Source organism: Maylandia zebra, linkage group LG8, assembly GCF_041146795.1.
Source record: "Maylandia zebra isolate NMK-2024a linkage group LG8, Mzebra_GT3a, whole genome shotgun sequence".
NCBI lineage: Eukaryota > Metazoa > Chordata > Actinopteri > Cichliformes > Cichlidae > Maylandia > Maylandia zebra.
Window position 1 is genome coordinate 19,697,147 of NC_135174.1, and position 26,493 is coordinate 19,723,639.

Here is a 26,493-nt window from a genome sequence, read left to right on the forward strand (position 1 = left end):
TTTAATTTAATTACTTTTTTGAAGATGAGCTAAATTCACCACAAATCCCCCTGGAAGTAGTACTCCTGTTAGCCGCTAGGTGTCAGCATACAGGTTATACTAGCTGTATCCGTACTTCCGTGACTTCTCTTTCCGCCTGTTGTTGGGTGTATGCTTACGATGCCTTCAATGGCTTTTATATACTCAGATTATTATTATTATTATTATTTTTAATAAATAGGCAATTAAAAACAAGCTTTGTAGGACTAGGCTGAGAAGACAATCGAGTGTAAATTTTAATAACAAAAATCCACAATATGAATATTATAAAATTAGCCTTTGTTAATTAAAATTAACTCAGCATATGATCGCCACATTTCTTTAAGAAGGAGATACTATGCGTATTTTTATGTCTATATTCTAAGAAGCTTAGAAAGAAAAAGTGGATTTTTATGTCTATATATTCAAATAATTAAATATATCCAGTATTATTCGGTGAAAGCATCTTTTTGTAAGTTTCCTATAGTTTTGTTTTTTAAATCTGTAAGGGCTAAAACAATCAGAGTACGTGTTGTTAAATTTCAAATAGACCCTGAAGGCAGCACTGCACGGTGGCTCCCATGCATGCTATCAACACATTGCATGCTGCTGACTGCTAGCATATTCACAACATGACAATATGCTGGCTATTTCTGTAGCTTAGCATCCTGCAATGAGGACAACATAACAATTTACTTTCGTGTAATATTATTAATGTAGTAGAAGCAGCCAAAATGGTGAAGGAGCAGTTCAGAGAGACAGATGTGGCCAAAAAAATGTGAGTATGACCGAGAGAGGACTCCTGTTAGCCTGGTTAGCTCGCCGGTTATCCACACAAGTTGTTTAGGTAGTTAATATAAGAATAGTTCTGAATTGCCGGATAATTTAGTCGTACTTACATAACGTAATTGTGGAATAGAGTTGAAAGCCTCTATGGACGCATTTAAAAAGTGTGATTAATGAGTAAATAAGCTTCATTGAATCTGCATATTGGCAACTAAGTGTCACGTAAACGCTAGTGTCACCCTGTAAGCATGCGTCACCCAATAGTTCAGTAAGTTCAAGATGGGATTTTATAGGTTTTCTTGTAAGCTTTGCCTGTGATATGCTAGAAAAAGTGGTTCCAACAACAATACAGCTGTGATCAGGACACGAACGAGCCAAATACTTTAAGGAGAAAAGTTTGATTCGAATGACAAGAGGTGTGTTTGGATAAGGACAGGTGAGGCTTTCAAACCTACGAACATGGTACCAGCTGTCAAGCATAATAATGGCAGCATCATGTTCTAGAACTTTTTGCTACTAGTTTCATCCACTTTTTGACAATGTACAAAATGGATGGAGTAATAAAGGAGGAGGCCTACATTTAAATCCATTAAATATGCGTCCTGTATAATCATTATGAGAACAGTTCAAAGAAATCATTTAAAGTTCAAGATTACTATGACTATGACATTGGTTATAAACTTCTGACCAAAGCTGGACCAGAGCTCAAGCAGTCCTGCTTATGTTTTCTCTTGTTACCAACTGAGGTATTAAACTCTTTAATTTGTTTTTGCTTTATTTTATGTCATTGTTTACAGAAGCCACATCTGCTTCGGCATGAAATCTGCCGAGCAGATGCGGCAGCAGGCCCACATCCAGGTGGTCAGTAAAAATCTCTACAGCCAGGACACCAAACACACTCCACTGGCCTATGGAGTGTTGGACCACCGTATGGTATGACATGGAAGACTTTTTACTTCTGTTTGCAATGACTCAAGAAAACACCTGAGAAATGCATAAATACAGAAATACAGGGCATAAGATCTAGTTAGAAGATATACTTTTTTAAATATACATTTTGAGATTTAGGCTCAAGGCTTAATGGAAGCTGTGGTATAAAGGCATGCATATGAGAGAGACATTTTCTTTGTGTACACGTGTGTATACACTTGTATTTATATAGTTTGCCTCTACTTTTCTAAAATTAAATAAAGGAAAGTTACTTTATGAATAAATAAGAACATAATGGTATTGTTTTAAGAGCTTTCACTCTTTATTATGACATATTTAAACATTTAACTTCAAATATTTTAACATTTGCACACTAAAGCTTCTTTTGGCTGCTCCTTTATTCACAGGGGGTTGTCACAGTGGGGAAGTCCACATGCTTGATTTTTACACCACTGAGCTCTTATATGGGTGTTTGGTAGATTTGCATTGGTGCATCAAAAACAGTCTTGAATTACCCATTGAGTTAATCCTCATATTTCAGCCTTATTTCTCCGATCTCGTGCTTTCTGCAGGGCACCAGTGAGAAAGACAGACCGTGCCTGACATGTGGGAAGAATCTGGCTGATTGTTTAGGACATTATGGCTACCTGGATCTTGAGCTGCCCTGTTTTCATGTTGGTTATTTCAAAGCCACAATAGGAATCTTACAGGTAAATCCAGTGTTTTCTTGTTGTAGTGACTAAAATATCTTACAAACCTTTCATTGTTCCAAGAGTACATGTTTAAGGAATGGCAAGGCACATTTTAAAATAGTATTTCTCCTTTAGGTGTCACTAGAGTGCCATAAATAGGCGAGAAATAAAGAGATTCTTTATTTCTTGAGTTATCATTTGTTGTATTGCCAAATGTTAAAGGTGAAATGATATGCAATGCATTTCATAATTTTAGACTTGTGAGAAACGATAATTCAGTCCCCTCTTTCTGATGGGTTGTGTATCCAGATGATTTGTAAGACATGTTCAAGGATAATGCTGACGAAAGAAGAGAAGCTGCAGTTCATGGATTACTTGAAACGGCCTAACCTGGCCTACCTCCAGAAACGTGGGCTGAAGAAGAAAATCTCTGATAAATGCCGCAAAAGGACAGTCTGTCTAAATTGTTCTGCTTTCAATGGTGAGAAGAGACCTTTCCATTTCATAACTGGTTCTTTTTAAAAGCCACCCTGACTTGATTGCTAAATCAATGTGTGTGTGTGTGTTTACTCTTTAGGACCAGTCAAAAAGTGTGGCCTACTTAAGATCATCCATGAGAAGTATAAGACGACCAAGAAAGTGGTGGATGCTTTTGTGTCAGATTTCTTGCAGTCCTTTGATATTGCCATTGAACACAACAAACTGGTTGAGCCACTACTGACCAGAGCACAGGTGAAGTTTTTTTACTACTAATTTCGTCATATGGCAACACATGGGTCTTATTTTAAAAAAGGACCAAAAAGTAGACCTAATATATCGACATGGCTGTGGCTTACAGTCACTGTATGGTTTATGGATAATTTAGAAAAATATTAAAAGCAATTATTTTAGATGTAAGGGATTTTTAAAATTTCTTTCTATGTATTTATTTATGTTTTAGAAAAATCGATGTATTCTTTGAACTCATTTCTAATTCCCTTTTCAGGAAAACCTGAATCCTCTGGTGGTGCTGAACCTGTTCAGGAGGATTTCTGAAGAGGACATCCCTCTGCTGCTGATGAACCCCGAAGCAGGGAAACCCGCAGACCTTATCATCACCCGTCTCCTTGTGCCTCCTCTTTGCATCCGACCGTCTGTTGTCAGCGACCTCAAGTCTGGCACCAATGAAGACGACCTCACTATGAAGCTAACAGAGATAATCTTCCTTAACGATGTCATTAAAAAGGTATCTTTCAACTGTACAGGTTAACAGCAGGGGCAATTAAGATTCATCTTCAAATCATCAATCCTTTAAAAATAAAAAGTCTGTCTGTAATAGAGTTATCAAATGTATTGTTTAATTGGAGATGTCCCACTTAACAAACTCTTCTCTTGCAGCATCGTATGACAGGAGCAAAAACCCAGATGATCATGGAGGACTGGGACTTCCTCCAGCTGCAGTGTGCCCTTTACATTAATAGTGAACTTTCTGGTATCCCCCTCAATATGGCACCTAAAAAGTGGACTAGGGGCTTTGTGCAGAGGCTCAAGGGAAAGCAAGGTATAGTGTGTAATAAAATTTTGGCTAATTTAGCAACATTTAATTAAATTTTTACTTTTTTTGGCACTTGGCAGATGTTTGCTTTTATGTTGCTTGTACATCACACTGAGAAATGAAGAGTTTAAGTATCTAAATGACTGATTTTGTCTACTCTAATGGCGACTCAGGTCGATTCAGAGGAAACCTCTCTGGCAAAAGAGTGGACTTCTCTGGCAGAACTGTCATTTCTCCAGACCCAAACCTGAGGATTGATGAGGTGGCTGTCCCTGTGCATGTGGCCAAAATCCTGACATACCCAGAGAGGGTAAATCTTCTCCCATGATTAGCAGAAATAACACTAAATACCCATTTTTGATTTTAATCCTTGTGAGTGTAATACTGTATCTGAATTTGGCTTATCTCAAGGTAAACAAAGCCAATCTGGAGCTAATGAGGAAACTGGTCCGTAATGGTCCTGATGTTCACCCTGGAGCCAACTTCATACAGAACAGACACACTCAGATAAAAAGGTGAGGCTTAGGACTTTGTATTTATTTTACACCATACTCTGTTGTATTCTCTCTGCTTTAATATTTAAAATATCCTTTCTTTTTATTAGTCTATACAGCTCAAGTTCATTATTCTATTTATTTTATGTGATGATAATCTTTAGTGGGCACACATGGAATTTAAATGGTTTAAAAGTACCACTTCCCAAATGTTTATACACTGACAAAATGGAAAACCGGTAATAATCTAATTTATGACATCTATGATGTGAGAATGTCTGAAAAAGGAGCAAAGTGTTTCAGTATCGCTGCCTGTGGGCTGTTTAACTAGAAAGAGCAGATCGTGCATGTAAAGTTTCGGCTGACAAGCTGCTTGTCACAATTCAAGATCTGTATCTTCCAAACTTTGTTATCATATCCTTTGAAGAACTGAGGCATAAATGTAATCTGAGTAGAAAACTTTCATTTAATGACTGCAGCTGAGAGGTTTTCTTGTGAATTGTTGTTGAATTTCCTTTTATTTCCCTTTTTTGTTTAGTTTTTTTTAATTAATTAATCTTTTTTATCTACTGTTTTTTGTTTGTCAGGTTTTTAAAATATGGAAACCGTGAAAAGATTGCCCAGGAACTGAGGATTGGTGATTTGGTGGAAAGGCACCTAATAGATGGAGACATCGTCCTCTTCAATCGACAGCCTTCTCTGCACAAACTCAGCATCATGGCTCACATTGTAAGATGGGTTTTTTTTGCCCTAAATACTTGTTAAACTGGTATTGTAACCATAATTTTCACAGCCACACAGAGAATTATTAACGTATTGTTTTTCTAATGAAAATGATAAAGAAAACAAGATTGAAAATGTTTCATACGATTCTTTTGCTGGTGTGCAAACACACACAAAACATCTTAACTAGGTTTTAGGACTCCTCGTGTTTTATCCGCAAAGATCGTAGTTTTGCGTATAGTTTTTTTTGACGTTATTTCTTACTTTTTACTTGCAAAGGTTCTTTTAAACCCAGTGCTAAGTCAAGTCAATGCACGCACATCTAGAAATGTTTAAAGTAGAATACAGTTGCAGTCAAAATAATCTATTTGCACTTTTTAAAATTTAATAATTACCTGTTACACACTGAAAACATGGTTCCTGAACATGGTTCGCATTTTAGCTTTCTCTCTACTTTAAAAAAAATCTTGACTAATGAGAAATATTTTAGTTGGATCCTTTTGAATGACATAGTTTTTGGCACTTTTCAAACTAACACACAGGCCAGGGTCAAACCTCACAGGACATTTCGGTTTAACGAGTGTGTGTGCACGCCATACAACGCTGACTTTGACGGGGACGAAATGAATCTCCATCTACCTCAAACTGAAGAAGCTAAAGCTGAGGCTCTTATCCTCATGGGGGTATGTGTCATTATACTACATGGTGTTTAAACAAACTGCACACAGACAGATGTGGTTTTTGAACACATGAAAAGCTGTCTACAGGAAACTGCAGTTAGACAACTCATTATCTTTTCTTTCAGACCAAAGCTAATCTTGTCACTCCAAGAAATGGCGAACCCCTGATTGCTGCTATTCAGGACTTCCTGACAGGTCAGTGCAGTGATGTGTGGTAGCCAACTGTAGATGTTTTTGTATGATACGAGTGTCCCGGTTCTCAAAAGCATCATACATAGATGTATAATGTATGGAAATATTAAGAAAATAGTTAAAAAATCGGGAGGTATTTAAAAAAAAATCCATTCTCTACCAGATGGGTGTGCAGCTTTGCAATATTTGAAAGGCACCTGTTTTTTAATTTCCCGTGAATTAACAATGTGTTTGTACTGCCTAGGTGCTTACCTCTTGACGCTGAAGGACACCTTCTTTGACAGATCAAAAGCCTGCCAAATAGTAGCGTCAATCCTTGTGGGTAAAGATGAAAGAGTTAGGATCTCTCTCCCTCACCCGGCCATAATAAAGGTACTCCACACTGCTGAGCTGGTTACATAAGTCTATATTTGTGACCCAGCACTAATAATCTATTCTGTGTCTGTCAGCCCATGGCTCTGTGGACAGGAAAGCAAATCTTCAGCCTAATCCTGAAGCCAAGTAAGGAATGTCCAGTCAATGCCAACCTACGCACCAAGGGCAAACAGTACTGCGGCAAGGGAGAGGACCTTTGTCACAATGATTCGTGTGAGTTTCTTAAGTAAAGACGTCCACCTAATGAAACCAAGTGTAAAGCTTTTGTTTGACTACATCTCACATTACAAACACGTCTTTATAGCGATGAAGTTTCAGGAGGAGGCTTTAAAGTTTGATTGTGATTGAAATTAAATACATTTAATGGATTACATTTGTTTGTCAGCAACTACCTAGAAACGTTTAATGAAGCCTGTATGAGCAGTAACATATGAGCAAAAAATAAGATTGAGTAACTGCCCGTCGCTAGGAGAGTTCATCAAATTTTAGTGTGATTCCAGAAAATGTAGCAAAAACAAGAAGCAGTAATCATGTTCCTGAAATTCCTTTGAGGTTTGAGAATGTCCTGTCAGATAGGTGTCAGGTGTCTCGAGGCGAACGGGGTGCGATGTTTTATTCACCTGGTGTTTCTATTCTGGATTTAATAGCATCGCTGTTTGTCCTATTCTTGTCATATCCCCAGTTGTGGTGATTCACAACAGTGAGCTGATGTGTGGTAGCATGGATAAGAGCACCTTGGGATCTGGCTCGAAGAATAACATTTTCTACATCCTGCTGAGGGACTGGGGACAGCTGGAGGCTGCCAACGCCATGTCTCGCTTGGCAAGACTTGCTCCTGTGTATCTCTGTAGGTGGTCTACAAGGAATTTATTACTTATTTCTTAGGTCTGATATATGCCAAGATATCTTCTAGTGTCTTGGTTTATATTAGAAAATTCAAAACCCTTTAAGAACAATAAACGATTACACAGAAGGGTTAGCCTGAAGTAATGCAGAATTATTTTTTTAACCTCAACTTTCAGCAAACAGGGGTTTCTCTATTGGAATCGGGGATGTTACACCAGGCCAGGGTCTGCTGAAGGCTAAGCAGGACCTGTTGGATGATGGCTACAAGAAGTGTGACGAATACATCGAAGCTTTGGACACGGGCAAGTTGCAGCAGCAGCCAGGCTGCACAGCAGAAGAAACCCTGGAGGTAGGCATGGACAATCTGCATCATTGCTGAAACATTTCATCACCGCACGAGACGAAAGCTTTTTCATTTAATTGATACCTTCCCACTACTTCTTGAACACCACACCAGTTGTGAGTCATTCAGTTCTATTCAATCCAGGTTTATTTACATAGTGTCGAATTACAACAACAGCTGGCTCAAGGCACTTTATATGGCAAGGTAAAGAGTTAGGAGGTAAAGAAACATAAGAGCTAAGGGAGATGGGACAAAACAAACATTTTGTCACATGCTGCAGTGGTGTGTAAACACCTGGGGAGTGAAAAGAGTTCAGTGAAGAAGAAATGCTCGGCAGCAGCAGTTTGGGCTGATAGCAGTGTAATCGACGGATGGTTCAGGTTCACCTGATCCAGCTTTAAGTATAAGCTTTATCAAAAAAGAAAAGTTTTGAGTCCTAATCTTAAAAGTAGAGAGGGTGTGTGTCTCCTGAACCTAGAGATTTATCCACAGCAGAAGGGTCTGCCTGCCACTCTGCTTTTAGAAACTCTAGGAGCCACCAGTAAGCCTGCAGTCTGAGAATGAAGACTTCTGTTAGCATAATAATAAGTCTTTAACTCCATCTTCCAAAAGCGAGCATGTGCTGTTGGAAGTAGACCTGTTGTAGAAGAACAGAAGAATTAATCAAGTGTTACAGCTGTGGTTTGGTCAGTATTTGTGTGAACGGTAGGCTCAGTTTCATGTTCTTAGCTGACATGAGTGGCACCTGGTGTTGTCCCCTGCAGCTATAGTCAATCTGGTTCAAGGTTTGTGCATTCAGAGATGCTGTTCTGCCTTCATTGGTTGTAATGTAAAGTTTATTTTGCCTTCCTATTAGCTTGAAGCAGCCTGGCCATCCTCTGTCCTGACAGAGTCATTTTCAGCTAGAGAACTGGAGCTCACTGGATGTTTTAAATTGCTTTTCTTCTCCATTCTGATGCAGCTTCAGCAGATCATCTTGACCATTTCTACATGCCTAAATGCATCACGTTCCTGCCATATGATTGGCTAATTAGACATTTACATTAATGAGAAGATGGACAGATGTAACTAACAAAGTGGTCTGTGGGTGTGCAAAGAAAAGAAGCAAATTGTTCGATTCATTTATGTTATGGGTTTACATTGCAGGTAATAGACCAAAGAGGATGGCAATCATTACCTCAGTAGTAAAGGCCCAGATGCACACAGAAAAATTAGTCTTCTCTCATTCCACTGATGGATAATAGATAGAAAGTAGGTTTGGTGACAAAGATGCTATTTTCAGTGCAATTCATGTTGCCAAGGAACAAAGAGTATTAAAGTTTTTCTTCCGCACTGGCAAATTAACAGAGTGACATGGCGAACAAGCAGTCTGGCTCTCAATCCAGCTGATGTGGAAACTACCAAAAAAAAAAAGAAAATGAGTCCATGACAAGGCTCCATCCTGCAAACCTTGAACTGACTGCTTGTGTTCGAGAAAGTTGGAATCAGTTTAAGGCCTTAACTCAAACGGTTAAGGTCATTATAAAAGCCCAGGGAGGAGCAACAAAGTACCTGATCTGATGTCTTTTGTTTTTTTATGAATCCCTATTCCTTTTTTCTTCCTCTGCTTGATTGGAAATTAACACACCATTAATTGATATATCTAAATTATAAGTTTTTTGAGGTTATTAAACCAATGTCATTTTTTGTCATATCTGTTATTTATTAGCTAAAAACCTGAGAAGAAAGCTGAATGAACATCATCCAGATGTGGTGATTTCATTATTTTCTCGCATGTTATTAATTATAAGCGCTGCCAGTAAAACCCAAAACTTTTCTTCAGTTTCTCAACAAATTGACTTTTTACGATCTAATTTCTGTATCTCTTGTCTTTCCAATATTTCCTGTTTGTCTGCACCTTTTGTTCAATAAAAGGCACAAATACTTCCAAAATTGTTCAAGCTCTGAAATCGACTTGACGGTAGGCTGCACATTGGCAACAACTGACCTTAAATAAGATCTTCACTGACCGATAGTCGTCATATCGCAGAGGGGCCATTTCCAACGATGATCCGTCCAATCATCGGGGTTTTCATAGGCTGAGAAAGAGCAATGTGTTTGGGCTGGGCTAGTTTTTGGAGAGTACAGCACGAAATCATCCAGTTTGTCTGTGGAAGCTTAAAAAGTAATGTTGAATGCTGTGATTTGTTCTGTTCATATTTATAGGCTCAGAAAGTTTCACAAGATTTTATTTAAGGTATTGAAGAAAAGGAAGTGTGATATTAAATTTTTATTTTGTGTATAAGAGAAGACCAAAAAAGGATAGATGTTGGTGTGCCATCTTTCAAGATCATTTTGTGTGTGTTTGTTAAAAGGCTCTCATCTTGAAAGAGCTGTCTGTCATCAGAGACCGAGCTGGTAGTGCCTGTCTAAGGGAGCTGGACAAGAGCAACAGCCCTCTAATTATGGCTCTCTGCGGGTCCAAAGGTAAGCTAACTGGAAAGCAAACAAAACAAATCGTAAAATCTTCATATAAATGGTCGATGAAGGTGTTGCCGTGCCTACGTGCAGCTGGAAAAAAATATTTTGAAGAGCTCTGAGACACAAAGTGGCTTCTTCTTGTTGTCAATACAATATTTACATGGATGGATGTTTTTTTTAGCTCTTTGTAATGGTAAATAGTGAAGGACTTGACAGAAAAACTGTAAGACAGGAACCAAAAGAGCCTGGTTACATAATCAGATAATACCACAACAGTCACATTTTTGTCAGGCTTATTAGCACTAACAGACTTACAACGACACTCAAGGACTCAAAGGACAAAAAGCTATTATAGAAGTTATACAGTTATGTGTATATTATGATTGAAAATTCATAATCATTGCTGCCAGAACAAGAAAACATAATCTTAACTCAAAGGCAATAAAGAAGTAAAATTTCTTCCATTCATATGCACTCAGAGCCTGATTGTTACTGTCAGAAGACAATTTATGTTAACATACTTATACACCATAAAATCCAGGAATATGCTGGCAGTGTTGTCCGTTAGCTACAACATTCTAGCGAGGATGGCGTTGAAAGGTGGGCAGACACAGGAGTTTTATTAAACGTGTGATATGCTAACACACACTGCATTTTAAATGACAGTTTTAATTGGCCTCACTGCACAGCCAGAATCTGCGAGTGTTCTCTCTTCACAAATCAGCTACAAGAAATCACAAAGTGAAGCTCGCATTGAGCATAAATACAAGGCTCAAGGACACTTTTGTCCACCGCTGGCTCTAGTTGAGTGTTTTGGTTTTTCTTTTCTTACTATATGATTTCAAACAAAGTCCAATATATTGGGTATTGCAGACACAGCCATGGAAATAATGACACACTGTCTTCAAATAAAGTGTGTTACAGCCCTGTCACAGCACAGTTACAGCCCTAATCTTTAATGTTTGAACTAACTTTAGTAGCATTAGTTACATTTAACATTTTATAACACTGTTCATGAGCTAGGCCCTGCGTCACCATGTGAACAGGTGGATGTAAGATTGCTATATTTCTTGTTTGCATGACAAAACTCAGTAGGCTTGATAAGCTGTTAATAAAGAGACCGTTAAACTACAGTGTTTCTAGTTGATAGATTTTTCAGGGCTTGCCAACCTGTTAAGTGCTAAATTGTTTAGTGTGTCTCACTTTTTCATCTGTCCCTGCTGTGTAACGCAGGATCCTTCATTAATATATCTCAGATGATTGCCTGTGTGGGCCAGCAGGCCATAAGCGGCTCTCGGGTACCTAATGGGTTTGAGAATCGCTCCCTGCCTCACTTTGAAAAACACTCAAAAGTAAGACCTTATTTATTTGTTGTAATTGTGTTACTATGTATTCCTTAAGTGCCATTCATGTTGTAGTTCTGGATCTGTTTTTTGTGATTTATTAATCAGTTAATTGTTGAGGCTTGTTCTTGTAACTGGAGATTATATGCTACAAACTTTGGTGTTTGACTGTAGACCTGATGTGTTGCATCCAAGGCTCTGACACACTTTGATTATTTCGTAGTATTATTTCATTGTGCTACCCCTGCATCCAATACTCCAAAAGCTTTCATCAATTCTAGTCTCATTATGTTTAGTCTCTTTGCTGCTTTTTTTTTCTGAGAAAATAACAGTGCAACTGGATAACAGTTTCTTAGAGTACTCAAAGCTCTATTAATAGCTCACTGATGATTTCTCTACAGCTGCCTGCTGCTAAAGGGTTTGTGGCCGACAGCTTCTATTCCGGTTTGACACCCACAGAGTTCTTCTTCCACACCATGGCTGGTCGAGAGGGTCTGGTGGACACTGCGGTGAAAACTGCAGAGACTGGTTACATGCAGGTAAAGCTTTTTGGACCCATTTCTTTTGAGCCTTTTCACACAGTTCACTTCTGACGACTACTGCTGACACTGAGTCGCTGCAGGTCTTTACTTTGTCCCCAGGATGCTAGCATTTTTTTTGCGTGTTATATTTTAAGTTTTTATTGATTCCCCCCCCCCCCCCAGCAAATTTTCTATTGCACAAAGTAATATTGCCTGTTTCAGTGTTTTATTTATTAATCCATGAGATCATATAAAATTGTGAAAAAAGGAAAAATGTCATCCCACATTCTCCTTGCAGTATGTCGTGTTAAAAAAGCCTCATTCCCATAATTTAATTTATTTTTTAAATCAGTCTAACTTTGCACATTAAATATTAAGATTTCATAGTATGTAATATTATTATATAATCATATCTGGAGCACTTTCATCATAGCTAATTAGGGTTTCTTATTCATTTACGCGGACTGTGGTTACACACTCATAGTGCAGTGTTGATGCAATTTGCAGTTCCATCGCATGTGTCAGTGTCATTATTATTTTGTGTCGTTTCTCTGTATTTTAATAGAGGCGTCTGGTGAAGTCTCTGGAGGATTTGTGCTCACAGTATGACCTCACAGTACGCAGTTCAACAGGCGACATCATCCAGTTCATTTATGGTGGTGATGGCCTGGACCCCGCTGCAATGGAGGGGAAGGATGAGCCACTGGAGTTTAAGAGAGTCCTGGACAACATTCGGGTGAGTTAATCAGAAATCGACAGCTTGACAAGCAGTCAATTTCTGTGCACTAAATATGTGCGAACCAGAGTAGAAGTTAATTTCTTCAGCCTTAAAATAACCCTTATTCTTTGTTTCTGTTGCAGTCACGTTTTAATTGAATATTTGTCGGCCATTTTCATATAGTTGAACTTTCATAAATTGTTTATAGTTATAGTTTGCCTTTTAAAAGATCTCCTTATTTCATTTGGTTTATTTCAAGGAGTAATTTTAAGATGAAAAAGCCGTGAGAAGCCACTTACTCTGGATAAACAAGAGTCCTTCTCATTTAGCTAAAAAATTCAGTGCAGGAATTAATGGGGTAAAAAAAAGGCGTAAGCACATCCCAGCCTTTAGAATCTCAATCTGATATGTGTTGATGATTTCATGCGTTTATATAAGCAGTGATACGATTTATGTAATGTAACCTTTAATTGTTTTGCCTTGACGCATGCTCATGCCCAGTTAAGGAAATCCCAAAAAGTTGATTCTGTTCATCTTTATATTTCATCCCATGTTCTTTAGATGAGTAACAAAATGTTTCTCCTACCAAAGACGCTACGTCCAGATGAACAGAATCAACTTTTTGGGACCTTATTGTTTTATTGTAGTCAATAATGTAGACATAGTACATTTGACAACTTTCAGCCCCCCCACAGTCATTATTTTAGCTTAAAAGTACATTTTCTAGGGTTGCGTAAAGGACATCATCCATTTAGAATCAGCCTTTTCTATTCATTGTATTCAACTTGATAAAGATTAGTTTGACTCTTCAACCGTTTAAACTTTTAAAAACAGTTGCTTGTTCCTTCCTACAGCTCTCAGTAGGGCTGCTCAATTAATCGAATTTTAATCACGATTACAATCTGGGCTTTCAACGATCATTAAAAATGACTGAGCCGATTATTAGCCCCTCCCTAATTTATCCGCGACACCTTAAAGGCCGGTCCGTGAAAATATTGTCGGGCATAAACCGGTCCGTGGCGCAAAAAAGGTTGGAGACCGCTGATTAAGAGGACCCGAGGGAAGCTCGGAAAGCTAAGCAGAAGTTATTTGGAGAGGAGAGTGACTGCCGTTGGTTGAAAAGAGAGTTTAAAAAAAAAAAAACTTCAGTGGTGTTGCACACTATTTTATATTATTTTTTAAAGTCATTGTTAACCCTTTAAAGCCGGTCAGAGCAGCACGCTCCGTTTTGCGTAACTATTTTTAAATCCCTGTAGAACCTGAACCGTGTAAGCTAGCGCAATAATTAGTTTTGCATATGAAACCGGAGGAGTTGTACTTACATCTGATGCCATCAGCTTGTCCTCGGTCACGGTTTCGTTCCACATATAGCTTTGCAAAAATTGCATAAAAAGCGCTTGCAGGAACAAAAACATAATATTCCAGAAACACGCTTTGCCGATCCATCAGCTGTTCGTAACACTTCCCACAGTGAAATGATGCACCTGCTGTTTTCTTTGCAAATCTGCATCATAGGATTGTTTTTTTGTTTTTCCTGCAGTATATAAAAATTGCTGTATCTCCAAAATAAAACTATGAAGACACTCAAAATAAATTTCCTGTTGTTGTAAACTATTTTTTGCAACTTTATTGTATTTAAAGTTTTGAGGGATAAGCCTCTTAAATTTCTCCAAGTAGAAATATATGTAAACAAAACAAAAGCGATTTTCAATTTTTTTTGTAGTTTATTGCACTTTTTTGCAATTTATGTAATTACTATGGACTTAATGCATACATATTATTAAAATATGGGCTATAACAGTTGTATTGATGTATAGCAACTTGAAATGCTCCCACAAATGGCACTACAGCATGTAAAAAAAAAAAAAAAAGCTCTGGTGGACTTGGTTCTATAGTAGGTCTTAAAGGGTTAAATAAATATCGTCAAATAATCGTGATCTCAATTTCAGTGAAAATAATCGTGATTATCATTTTTGCCATAATCGAGCAGCCCTAGCTGTCAGTGTTAATATCATTGCTTTATTGTAGCAATGACCATGATATTTTAATATTAAAGCAGACATGAAGTTTCTGAAAAATCTAATGTTTCTGCAACTCCTTCTTGGACCCGGTGACTGGTATGATGTGTTACTAATTCCAGAAGGTGGCAGTAATTCACCCACAGGTTACGACAGAAAAACATCTTACTAATTACGAGTTATCTGTTTAAAAAGCCAGGTACTTTGATGTTATAGGCTACTCTACAGACAAAAGTGAAATGCAAACCCAAATACTATGACCGAAAATGTTCATCAAAGTCCTTCAAGTAATGAAAAAACATCTTGCACTGAGATAAAGCGCAAACTATGTAAAGGTAACAGATGGGCTGTGGTCAAATGGCACTAGTCTGATCTCTGCTCTCCAAACCTTGACTGTGCAGGTAATTTGTTACCACCTTGTGGGCAATTGGGTGTTACACAAACTAAAGGCTCAACTGACCACTTGAATTCAGCGGATTAGCTGAGACTCCACCCACTAAACATGGCAACTCCAGGGTACAAGAGCCCAACGTAATGTCGGCCATAGTGTAAACTCTTAGACTTTAAAATGATTCCACAAGGCAGTGGATGTACATTGGCTACGTCCATCTTTAATGTGTACTTTGTCAAATATACACACAAAAAAGCTGTGATTAAAAAACAAACATAGTTTAATTAAAAAAGGCACATTTTATGGTTTGGAGTACTGGTTTTGTTCAGCAGTACTGAAACTATTTGAATATTAAAATGTTGCTGTTTTCTTTTCCTGCTACTGTAAACAGTCTGCTTTTGAGCTGGAGAGGCAAAAAACAAACAGCTGAATAGTTGAAATTGCAGCCAACTAATTTCTTACTAACATATTTTTCAGAATTTCTGACCTTGTAAGTGTTTAAAATGACTCAAATCAGTTTACTCTGCCCGCTAAACTGCCTTCCACAGAGAATCTTTGAACTGACCTGTAGGATTAACGATTAATTGCTCTATTCACCGTCAGGTCATGTCTCATGTGTACACAATCTGCTGCTTGTCATTGAGGTTAAAAGCGTTGTTGTTTTTCTGAAATCACTCTCTAAGATCCAAATAGAAATCACAAGCTTGCAGCATTAGAGGTTCCATATCTCTTAAACGAGGTCTTTTTAACTAGGATAACCAGCAGAGAACAAATACAGCTTTTTGCCAGTAATGTTTCAAATAATTACGATAATTTAATGAGTTTAATACATTTAATATGAATCTGTTACTGGAAAGGTGTTCTGATTTGATCCGCTCATTGCCAAGGGCTGTGCAGTCTGTAGACAAATTTTTAAAGGATAAATATGAAAAAAATAATTAGAGTGGCTGTCTTTTACATATTATATGCTCAAAGCACTGACCCTTAAACTGGGACAGAAAGTATATAGTACATTTTCTTCATGTTCACTTTGAAGCATTTTCAGCTGCTATTAATATCAACCATCATGAGCTATTTACAGCTGAACTGTGAGTGCTTCTGATCTTCTCTGTTCCTCCCAGGCGGTCTACACGTGTCCAGATGAGCCTGCACTGAGTCAAAACGAGCTGGTCCTCACTGCAGACGCTATCATGAAAAGGGCTGACTTCTTATGCTGTAGAGACAGCTTCTTGGAGGTAAACCCATCGCAGTATTTGGTTAACAATGTTTTATAGATTTTTTTTTTTAATTAGGAAATTATGGCATAGCTTATTATGCTTATTATAGCGTAGCTTATTATGAATAGAGTTTCAATTGAAACTGATTCACAGTAAGCTTAGTGGTTATATTAGATGTTAAAATAAGCACGAAAGTAGCTAGGTAGTGTTTTTCTTGGGAATTGTAAATCATGACTACTTACCACTTTTCTGCCATGTAACTGCAGCAGTAACCTCCATCCATCCTTGGCTTTTGCACCACCTGATTTAGTTATTTGGGTAACATATCACTGGCTTGTAGTCTGTGTTTTTCGTCAGGTGATGGAACAAAATTGTTTCCACCTTTAGCGAGAACAGGTTAAGTATTATGCTTAGTTGGAGTTTCTTGAAGAAGCTCCCTTTTTAGGTACCAAGTTATTATCAGAGGCTGACACATAACTGTTATTTGCAGACATGCCTGAGGTTGTGCACTAGGCAAATGGCCTTGCTATAGCACTAATATCGTGATATGACAGTTTTAAATGAATAAACATAAGAATTTATGCTGGTATTATGGTGGATTGATATGATATAGCACAACGCTTAGAGGCCACAATATCAAATACACTGAGATAAAAATTCAAAATAAGCAACAACAAACTGTTTTTTATTTAGGGTATGAGAGGCTAAGAGTATGTTTTTATTTATTTATTTTTGTTTTGTTTGGTCTTTGTTCTTTGTTCTTTTTTTTTTTTTTAGTAAAATGTAGCACACATCAGATCTTTGGTTGAAACGGAAGACTGATAATACATGTCCTTTGTAGTCTGTACTTAGAGGAGTCGGACGGTTGGAATAAGTCAGGCGTGCCAAATCATTTAAACTGCTCTGTTCCTCGTTCTGCAGCCAGATGTAACCCTATAAGACAAAATGAATCAATATGTTGATCAATTATTAAATCATTCACTGTTGGAAGTGAGAGGGAGCCTTAATAATATTCTCCAGAAAAAGCTGAAAAGTAGTTTTTACCAAATGATACCAAACGAGAATGCATAATTACTTTGTTGTGGACTAGCCGAATAATTCATTTAGTGCCTTTGTGAGTAGGGCTGTGCGATATGACCAAAATCTCATATCCCGATATAAGAATTCTATCGTCCGATAACGATATAAATCACAAAAATGTAACATTTTCTGTAAATTCTGTGAATCTCGGGCAGCTCGACTTGCTGGAAGTGTTTCCAGCTGCGCGTCATGTTGCTGGAGTCGAGTGTTTTAACAGATGCATGAAACTACATTATTAGACATAAGTTGTAACGACCGCCGTTTTATTTTTCAGTATTTATTACACGGCGTGCTGCGGGGAAAAGCCTGTTCTAACGTTTGAGTCTAAGGTTTATTTTTTTAGCACCTGGCGACTCTTTTTTAATTCTCATCCGTAAATAATCTGCTCTTTCAGGTGATTCAGTTTATTTTGAAAAATCTCAACAGGATCTTGAGCTTTATAGTGAAAGGTTTATGCGATGGTGTTACCGTCGTTGTTGCGAACCACAACCCATAAAAACAGGCGCTTGTCCGTCCTAGTGTGGTTATATTAAATATAAGAGAAAGAGAGAACTTTAAGAAATTAATATAGCCACTACAGTGACCATCAAAACGATGAAAAAATATTAATAATAATAATAATTTTTAATCAAATACAGAGAGACATGCTGTCATCCAAACCCAAAGCCAGCTGCATGCAGTTAATGGGTTTTCTGATGGTAACAAACATGACTCTTTTCCCTTTTATGAAGGAATTAACTGACACAGGCGCAGAGAAGTACCTGGAGGTACAGTTATCAAGCATGCGGTGAATTTTGAATGGCGTGTCAGTGACAATTGGAAATCATTAATGGAATAATCCTGCTGATGCTGTTGTATAATAAAACAGCGCCTGATGTTGTTCTGTACTGATTTTCCAACATCTGATTGCTCATTTTAAAGTGTTGCTGATGTTTAAAAGAAGACTTGTCAGTGTGTTGTACTGGGCGCTTGAGTTCTCCACTCCTTAACAGTTTGTGATTTCTAACAGCTGCATGACAGCAGCATTTGTTGTTGAGGATATGTTTGAGTTTGGAGGTGGAATTTATTCTCTCCTCTCTACTTTAGGAAATAAAGAAATTCATTAAGAGCATTTCAGAAAGGATCAAGAAGACTAGAGACAAGTACGGCATCAATGACAATGGGACTAGTGAGGTAGGTGTCACGCAAGGCTTAACAAACTTCAGCCTCACAGCATTTGAAAAATAATTGGTATTCTTTCTGTCTTGTATTTACAGCCAAAGGTTCTTTATCAGCTGGATCGTGTAACTCCTACCCAGCTGGAGAAGTTTCTTGAAACCTGCAGAGACAAATACATGAGGTACAAGACTCATATCCAAGTTTGAGGCTTGTTATTTTTGTTTCTCGGCTCCATCTGTCCATCCATCCTTCCATTAGGTAACCACAGAGCCAAAAATGGTTGCTCTTTGGTTTTTAATCATAAAAAAGTCCCTGTTACTACATACGCAGCCCAAAATATAGAGAACAATTGAGAGGAAATTTGTAATCAATTCTGATTGTGCTTCAAAAAGCTTTAAAGTAGTTGAAGCTGGGGAGGAATGAACAACTCATCTATTTTAAGAAAATGAAAAGGCAATGCAACAAACACTTAGAAGTGTACTGAAAGGTTTATTGAAAGTTTGGTAAGGATGTGGAGGTGCCAGAAATATTCACTCAAAACCAAACTATAATGGTTGTACTAGAGAAAAAGTCAGAAGGCTTTATGCCATCAGAAACCGTGCAGAGTGACTGGCCATCATTGTTCCTTTGACAGCACTGCGCTAAACTCTGCTGGAGCTTGAAATAGCATGCTGTGTTAACCATGTTTTTTGTGATTTCTGTTTTTAGAGTCAGCCTGGGGTTAAGATTTCGTTTTATTTTTTTAAGTGGTTGACTTTGTTTCCCAAATGATCATTCATCTTTTCTGAGAGCTGCTAAAATGACATTAGTTTAAATGCAACTCCAATTTTACTTGTCAGTTTGATGAAAGCTGATTCAGCTTAGAGACTCTGTCTTGTAATATATATATATATATATATATATATATATTTTTTTTTTCTTTTCGTTTCTCGATAGAGCTCAGATGGAGCCAGGATCAGCAGTTGGGGCCCTTTGTGCCCAGAGCATTGGAGAGCCGGGTACTCAAATGACACTAAAAACCTTTCACTTTGCTGGTGTTGCATCAATGAATATCACTCTAGGAGTGCCTCGCATCAAAGAAATCATCAACGCCTCCAAGAACATCAGGTATGATATTCAATTATGGAGATGTCTCATTATATTCCCTCTGTCATTTGCGCCAAGGACAAAAAGACAAATATACCTCACAATTCAAAGTTGGCCATGGGCTTTGTCTTGATGTCTTTGTAACATCGCTGAAAATTACTGCTGCAAGATGGAGTAAGAACGATTTCAAGACCTCCGCCTTCCTGAATGGAAGCAATTCTTCTGTTTGACATTTACTGTCAGACGCCAGTGCTGGATTTTGCAGCTCTAAAGCTGCCCATTCCACTTTTATTGTGAGAATATATTTGATCACTTGCTTCAATCCATGGCTTACACACAGAATTAGAGCAGTTAGCAGAGTAAGCTATGCTTGCCCATGGTGTTTTGTGTCACAGTAGTGAATACATCCCTAATTTGTTTTGAATTATCTATTGAAAATCCACTCAGCACTCCTATAATCACGGCTCATTTGGATGTGGAAGATGATGCTGACTTTGCCAGGCTGGTGAAGGGGAGAATTGAGAAGACTCTTCTAGGAGAGGTAACCTGAACCAATCAGATTTCCCTCCCTTTTATTTACAAATCAAAGCTTTGAAATCATTACTAAGGGATGTCAATGGTTCAAGTAGAGGTGTTGTTTTAAAAAAAAAAGAAAAGAACAAGCTGTACAGAGCTGTAATAAGGTAGGTTCTCATTTTGTCCTTTACAGATTTCTGAGTACATAGAAGAGGTTTTCCTTCCAGATGACTGTTTCATCTTGGTGAAGCTGTCACTGGAGAGAATAAGACTGCTGCGACTGGAGGTACCACAGCTTTATTACTTTTACTCCCACTTTGTGTGAACATCTCAGGCACTTCCCCCTCCTTTCACACATCTAAATTAGTTCTGAATTAGTGCACCTGGGATGTTAATCTATAGTTTTAATTGTCATTTTACGTAAGCTGGGATACCGTTGTGCTTGTAAAAGTACGTATGAGGCCTGGGAACTCGGGGATAATGTTAAAACGGACTGTCCAGCGCTGCTTAGACTTCGTTGTGTCCTCATTTCTACTATTTTTAGCTTCTCAATTATATTTGAAGAAGAAATAATGTTCATTTTTATACCTTCAAGGTTGATTTCAGGATGTAATTCATCCTGCATATTTTCAGTACATGTTGGGGTTTTGGTTGAACTGCTTTAGAATAAGGGAAAATCAAAACATATGTTTTTATACTCTCACTTTTTGCTTTATGTGCAGTTACAGATAAGTCTGCATAGCTTAAACCATTGGAACACTGAATTCTTTGTTTTCTCTACCTACTAAAATATGATAACACTGCATTTCTTTAATAGTAGCAGCTACAGCACAGTGCTCTGACTCATGAGTGCCTGCAGGTTAAAGAGAAGTGCGTTTTGTGCGGCGTGGAAAAGAAAACAAGCTGTGCCTTTGATTTCTCGTCTCTTCTCAGGTAAATGCAGAAACGGTGCGTTACTCCATCTGCATGTCTAAACTGCGAGTCAAACCGGCAGACATCGCTGTACACGGGGAGGCGGTGGTGTGCGTGTCTCCTCGAGAGAACAGCAAAAGCTCCATGTACTATGTGCTGCAGTCACTAAAAGCAGAACTTCCCAAGGTGAGAATGTCACGTGTGCAATGGTTGTTTTCTTTTGTGCACACATGCTTTCTGTGTGCAAATTGAATTCAAGGTCAAGGCCGGTCAGGGCTTCTTACCTATGGAAAATTCATGTTTAGAAAGCACAGATGCTGCACTGTGATTTCTGCCGATGTCTGAGAATACTGTATGGATGTGGAGCAGCTGAACACTGGATGGCAAATTTGTTCCTTTGTGATACTGGGCTTTATAAATTACACTGAATTGCCTTTTAGTTTAATTGCTCTGTTCAATAAAATATTTAAGAGTGTTTTACAGTGGACCTGTTGTGCTCATTTTCACTGCTTTACTTTTATTCTTTCACTCTGGTTTAAGCACTAAGTCATGCAGCGTTACTCCATTAAAGTATATTTATTGTGTTCTTGGCCTTGGTGGAAACCTTTAGTTCATCCTTTATTTAAGAGCAAAAATCAACTTTATTTTCTCTGCCTTCCTCCTTCCCTTTGAGCTGACTTTCTTATCATTATCTTACCCTTGTAAACAGATGGTCTGAGCAGCAGGTGGGAAAGGCTGCTGTGAAAGTGATAACCATATTAAACCTTTAACATAAAGTGTATCGTATTTCATATCATGTCTTGGGTTTTTGAGGCCCCTACATCATCAGTGTGATTATTTATTAACTCTAACTGTGACCCCCCATTATGTTTTTGAGAAATAAATTGACCCATAAAAACAATATATGCATTTAACTTTATTGTTGATGTTGTTATTGTGTTGTTTTGTTTCTTTGTTTGTTTTTACCTGAAGGCTCAATAAACTCCTCGGTTTAAAAAATATATATATAATTGAATTTTTTGGCCGTTATTATTTTGGTAAAGATTTAATATGTCACTGTGAATGTATGACAGAATATACTTTTCAGTACATGTTCTGAACTGTTTAATGCTTAAAGTGCTCTCAAAGCAGGGATAACATGGAGTCCTGTGTATTTTCTTGTCTTAACTGTTTGCACTTACTCATTTGAAAGGTGGTGGTTCAAGGGATACCGGAGGTTGCCCGAGCTGTCATTCATATTGACGAACAGAGCAGCAAGAGTAAGTACAAGCTCCTGGTGGAGGGGGACAACCTGAGAGCGGTAATGGCGACACATGGCGTGAACGGAAGTAGGACCACTTCAAACAATACTTATGAGGTATGAGTCTTTTTTTTCCCCCCAGTGTCAAATGTTTGTACATCATACATTTTTATTGATATAAAAAAAGAAGAATGGGGTGCAGAGGTTTTATGTTGAATTTTCTTTTATGCACACAGGAGGCTCAAAAGTATACATACAGGCTCAAATATATACACAGGCTTGTAAAATGGACCGATTCTTATATAGCGCTTTTCTACTCTCCTGGAGTACTCAAAGCGCTCTATACAACATGCCTCATTCACACCAGCTCATACAAGCACATCTAAAGTGCAAACTAATGAACATTCACACTCCGATGAACACATCAGGGGGCAACTTGGGGTTAGTATCTTGCCCAAGGATATTTGTCATGCAGACTGGGAAAGCCAAGGATCGAAGCGCCAACCTTCCAATCAGTAGCTGATCTGCTCTACTATCTGAGCCGATGGCTTTAGCAAATTGCATCTTGACCACAATTTTGGCTGAATATCTGCCCACTCTTGGGAGAATTGGTAGAGTTGATTGAAATTGGTTGGTTTTCTGCACAGACCCTACGTTTAAGCACAGTTTAGAAATTACAGACCCAACCATTATGCCACCAGGGTTAGCTGCCACCTGTCAGCTGTTACAGCACTCTTTGATTTTCTTGTTGTTGGAATGGTTAAATGCTCAGAAATGGGTGTTTGTGTGCCCAATTCCTTTTGTTTTTAAAGTTATTAAAGATGTGTCTTGAACACTTATTTACCCTGGAAAAATAGCAAGTGAAAAAAATTATTAGAAGCCCAAAATTAACAGGCTATTCATTCCCATGATGAGAGTAGGATCACTCTGAAAATCCAAGCTGAAGATTTAAAAAGAAAAAAACTGCACAACTGAAGCATTAACATTTTTGCTGTCATTGATGGGCAAAAACATTTGCACAGTTTTTCATTCACTTTTAATTAAATTGTCATCATATTTGTGTCTAATATTGTCCCTAAGTGTTATCGTTTGGTTAGAAATTAGTAGAAATATGTGTTAGAGGCTCATCAAGTTTTCTTGTTATATGATACAAGTTAAATAAATTAATTAATAAATTAATTAAGATAAGCAAAGCTAGTTTAAAAGTGTTTCAGCCTAGATCAGCTCTCACTACTTTGCATTAATGCTTTTATCTAACAACACAAAGCCTGGTCCATGACACACAGGCTGTGAGACAAAAGGACTCTAAGAGAGCTGGAAGTTGTTGCTGCTGCTACACTGAGTATTCAGCTGTCCTTGTAGGCTGGCAGTTTTTGATATTTCATCACTCAAATGGAGCACTAAGTTTTCTAATACATCCACTCTTGTGCGTTTAAAATAAATAAATGAATTTCTTGGATGAACCTGTTGGCTCAAAGTGCATGAAGTAACGGACACGTTTTAAAATGTCAACTGTAAAAAAAAAAAAAAAAAAAAAAAAAAAAAAAAGAAGGAAAACAATCGCATAAATTATGCCAGCTGAAGGAACTGAGAACACTTTCAATTGGCTGTGGGGAGTCTGCATCAGGGCTTTTTAAAATGTGTTTGTTTTTTAAACAAGCTTTTCTGTGCACTTGATAGGTTGAGAAGACCTTGGGCATTGAGGCTGCTAGATCCACAATCATAAACGAGATTCAGTACACCATGGTGAACCACGGAATGAGCATTGACCGACGTCACGTCATGCTTCTTGCAGATCTCATGTCCTATAAGGTAAGAACCGCTGATCTACATACATTACATGAATTAATATCCTTTCATCTCCTTGTAGGGGAACTAATGTAACCATCTTCTATCCTTTAAGGGTGAGATCCTGGGAATCACCAGGTTTGGTTTAGCAAAAATGAAGGAGAGTGTCCTCATGCTGGCTTCTTTTGAGAAGACAGCCGATCATCTCTTTGATGCTGCCTATTTTGGACAGAAGGACTCAGTTTGTGGTAAGCTGCTGTTTCATCTGCATAATGAAATTGATCTTCGTGACTTGACTGGCCTGTTAACATCCCCCTGTGTTCCTGTTTCAGGTGTGTCTGAGTGTATCATCATGGGGATTCCAATGAATATTGGAACAGGACTATTTAAACTGCTTCACAAGGCTGACAGAGATCCCTCTCCAGTCAAAAGGCCTCTCCTCTTTGACAATCCAGACTTCCATTTATCTTTGATCACATAGCATCAAAGGACAAAACAGCAGGGATATTTAAAGGTTTTTTTTTCATAGCTGACAAATATTATCTTCAACTAGTACAGAAGTGCCTGCCAATGTGTCACATCATTTTCTGTTTAGGGATTTAACAGAAAATGGGATTGTGTATTTTTGTTGGTTGATAAACTGTGAGAAGACTGAATTTCATTTTAAAAGGCTAGCAGCGCTCCAGGTAGAATTACTTATTTAAGTTAAATTTTGGGTAACAGCAAAAAAAGCAAAAATGTAAACACTTTAAGGTCATAATCTTGTGTTCCTGCACTGATCACACTGTGAAAAACATTGTTATAAACAGGTGTCTCGCTAACATGAGAAAGATTACCTCTTAATTATGAAACAGAATGGATTTCTTCTGTGCTGGTACTTAGTTTTGCATAATATATGAACTGCTTGCATCTTAGCGTTGCAGCTTCTCCCACATCGCAAAGCTCATATTTGGTTGTTTGACATTTTTATTGGGTTTATTTTTTCTTCAACATTCAGTTCAAGAGAAGTTCAGTTTCAGTTCAGAAGTTGATCTTTTTACATCTTGTAAGAAACCTGTTCTTATAATAATGTAAATAATGTAATAAATAAATTACTCAAAGCCATGTTCTTTGGTATTTACAGTGATTTCTACAGCAGTGTTTTAGGGTCATACCATCCAATTTAGTGTGCTATTTTTTTATTTTATTTGAGTAGCCTCAATTTACAACTGTGTCTTTTTAGAGTCCTTATTAGTGTTTTTTTTCATTGTATCTAGTGCAGAGTCCAGCCATCCAGTGGAAGGATTATATATGAGGAGAGGTAAAAAGAAGTTCCACTTTGCACCATTCACACTTAAAGCTATAGCCCACTGAGACTCACCAGATAACCTAACGCATACGGTCACCTGCTGAACAAGTGAGCTAAATTGGCACCTTCTTATTAGTTTACCTTTAACTGATTAATTCACTCAAGCTGCTCTGATGGCAGCTGTAGCTTGGCTGATCCCCAGTTTCTTTCATTTGAATGTCTGTTACTTGAAGTAGCTGCAAATAAGCACTCATATGACTGTATAGCCTAAAAGCTCATGGTTAAAAAGCGCTTTTAAATGGCCTCCTTATATTTCTAAATTAAGAATTTGAGTGCAGTTGCATTCGCTGAAACTAATGTGTAATGGCTAATGAGTTATCTTTGTGCTTTTCCCCATGTAGTTAAATTTGTTTTTCAAGGAAAAGCCTTGAATTTTACTCATGTTGTTGGTAGAAAGAGGTTTGACATCAAATATAGAGATGATCAGATCAAAGTTCAGTCCAGTACACCGGTAAGTACTTGTGTGCTCAGTAGTTAAAAGAATCATTCCTGTCTCTGTGCTATCAGGAAATAAAAGGCTTTTGGAGTGCTATAATGGAAAATACAGTAATATGGTCAAAATGCTTTTTGGGGCCCAGCTGGCTTGTTTTATCCTTTTAACTTGTCATTGGTAGTGGCAGCCTTCGCCAGTGAAAGTTCTTTTAATCTGAATGCAACAACCAAAGGTTTGTGTTTAACCTTTTTCTTGCCCATAACAGTGTATGCCAGTCACGTTCTCTGATTCATTGGAAACTCATCTGTGAACTTCAGAAGACCCCTGGAGCTTGCAGGCGAAATCTTATCGTTTTATCTCCGATGACCAATTACGCCCTCTCCCCTCCCCTGCTGTGACTTTGGGTTAACACTGGAATCCTTAATGGCTTCCATGAATAGAATAATTGAGAACTAATAATAACAGAATTTATTGTCTATATGGGGTAAATATTTGATATTTAAAAGACTGATTTTAGGTGGCATATTCTTTTTGACTCTTCAAATATAACTAAGCACTTGCGTATTTCATATTGCTGCAAGGCATCTGTTAGTTTGCTTAGCATTACAGGTGCTACAGCAAGATATCAGGTTGAGCTGAATTCTGATGAGT

At 37.8% G+C, this 26,493-nt stretch overlaps 1 protein-coding gene across 1 annotated transcript; it reads left to right on the forward strand.

Annotated features, from left to right (window-relative positions):
* Nucleotides 1–578: 578 nt before the first annotated feature.
* Nucleotides 579–25,165, forward strand: polr3a (polymerase (RNA) III (DNA directed) polypeptide A). The gene is made up of 31 exons (XM_004561254.2): nucleotides 579–796; nucleotides 1,602–1,737; nucleotides 2,307–2,444; nucleotides 2,736–2,907; nucleotides 3,004–3,158; nucleotides 3,412–3,651; nucleotides 3,804–3,966; nucleotides 4,134–4,270; nucleotides 4,372–4,475; nucleotides 5,042–5,183; nucleotides 5,720–5,860; nucleotides 5,983–6,052; nucleotides 6,294–6,421; nucleotides 6,499–6,637; nucleotides 7,107–7,271; nucleotides 7,447–7,619; nucleotides 9,968–10,079; nucleotides 11,307–11,425; nucleotides 11,818–11,955; nucleotides 12,503–12,673; nucleotides 16,186–16,299; nucleotides 18,448–18,534; nucleotides 18,618–18,700; nucleotides 19,456–19,626; nucleotides 20,053–20,146; nucleotides 20,315–20,407; nucleotides 21,055–21,219; nucleotides 22,226–22,390; nucleotides 23,954–24,085; nucleotides 24,177–24,309; nucleotides 24,394–25,165. The coding sequence occupies exons 1-31, from the start codon at nucleotides 753–755 to the stop codon at nucleotides 24,540–24,542; spliced, it is 4,173 nt and encodes a 1,390-aa protein (XP_004561311.1). The 5' UTR covers nucleotides 579–752; the 3' UTR covers nucleotides 24,543–25,165.
* The last annotated feature ends 1,328 nt before the right edge of the window (nucleotides 25,166–26,493 follow it).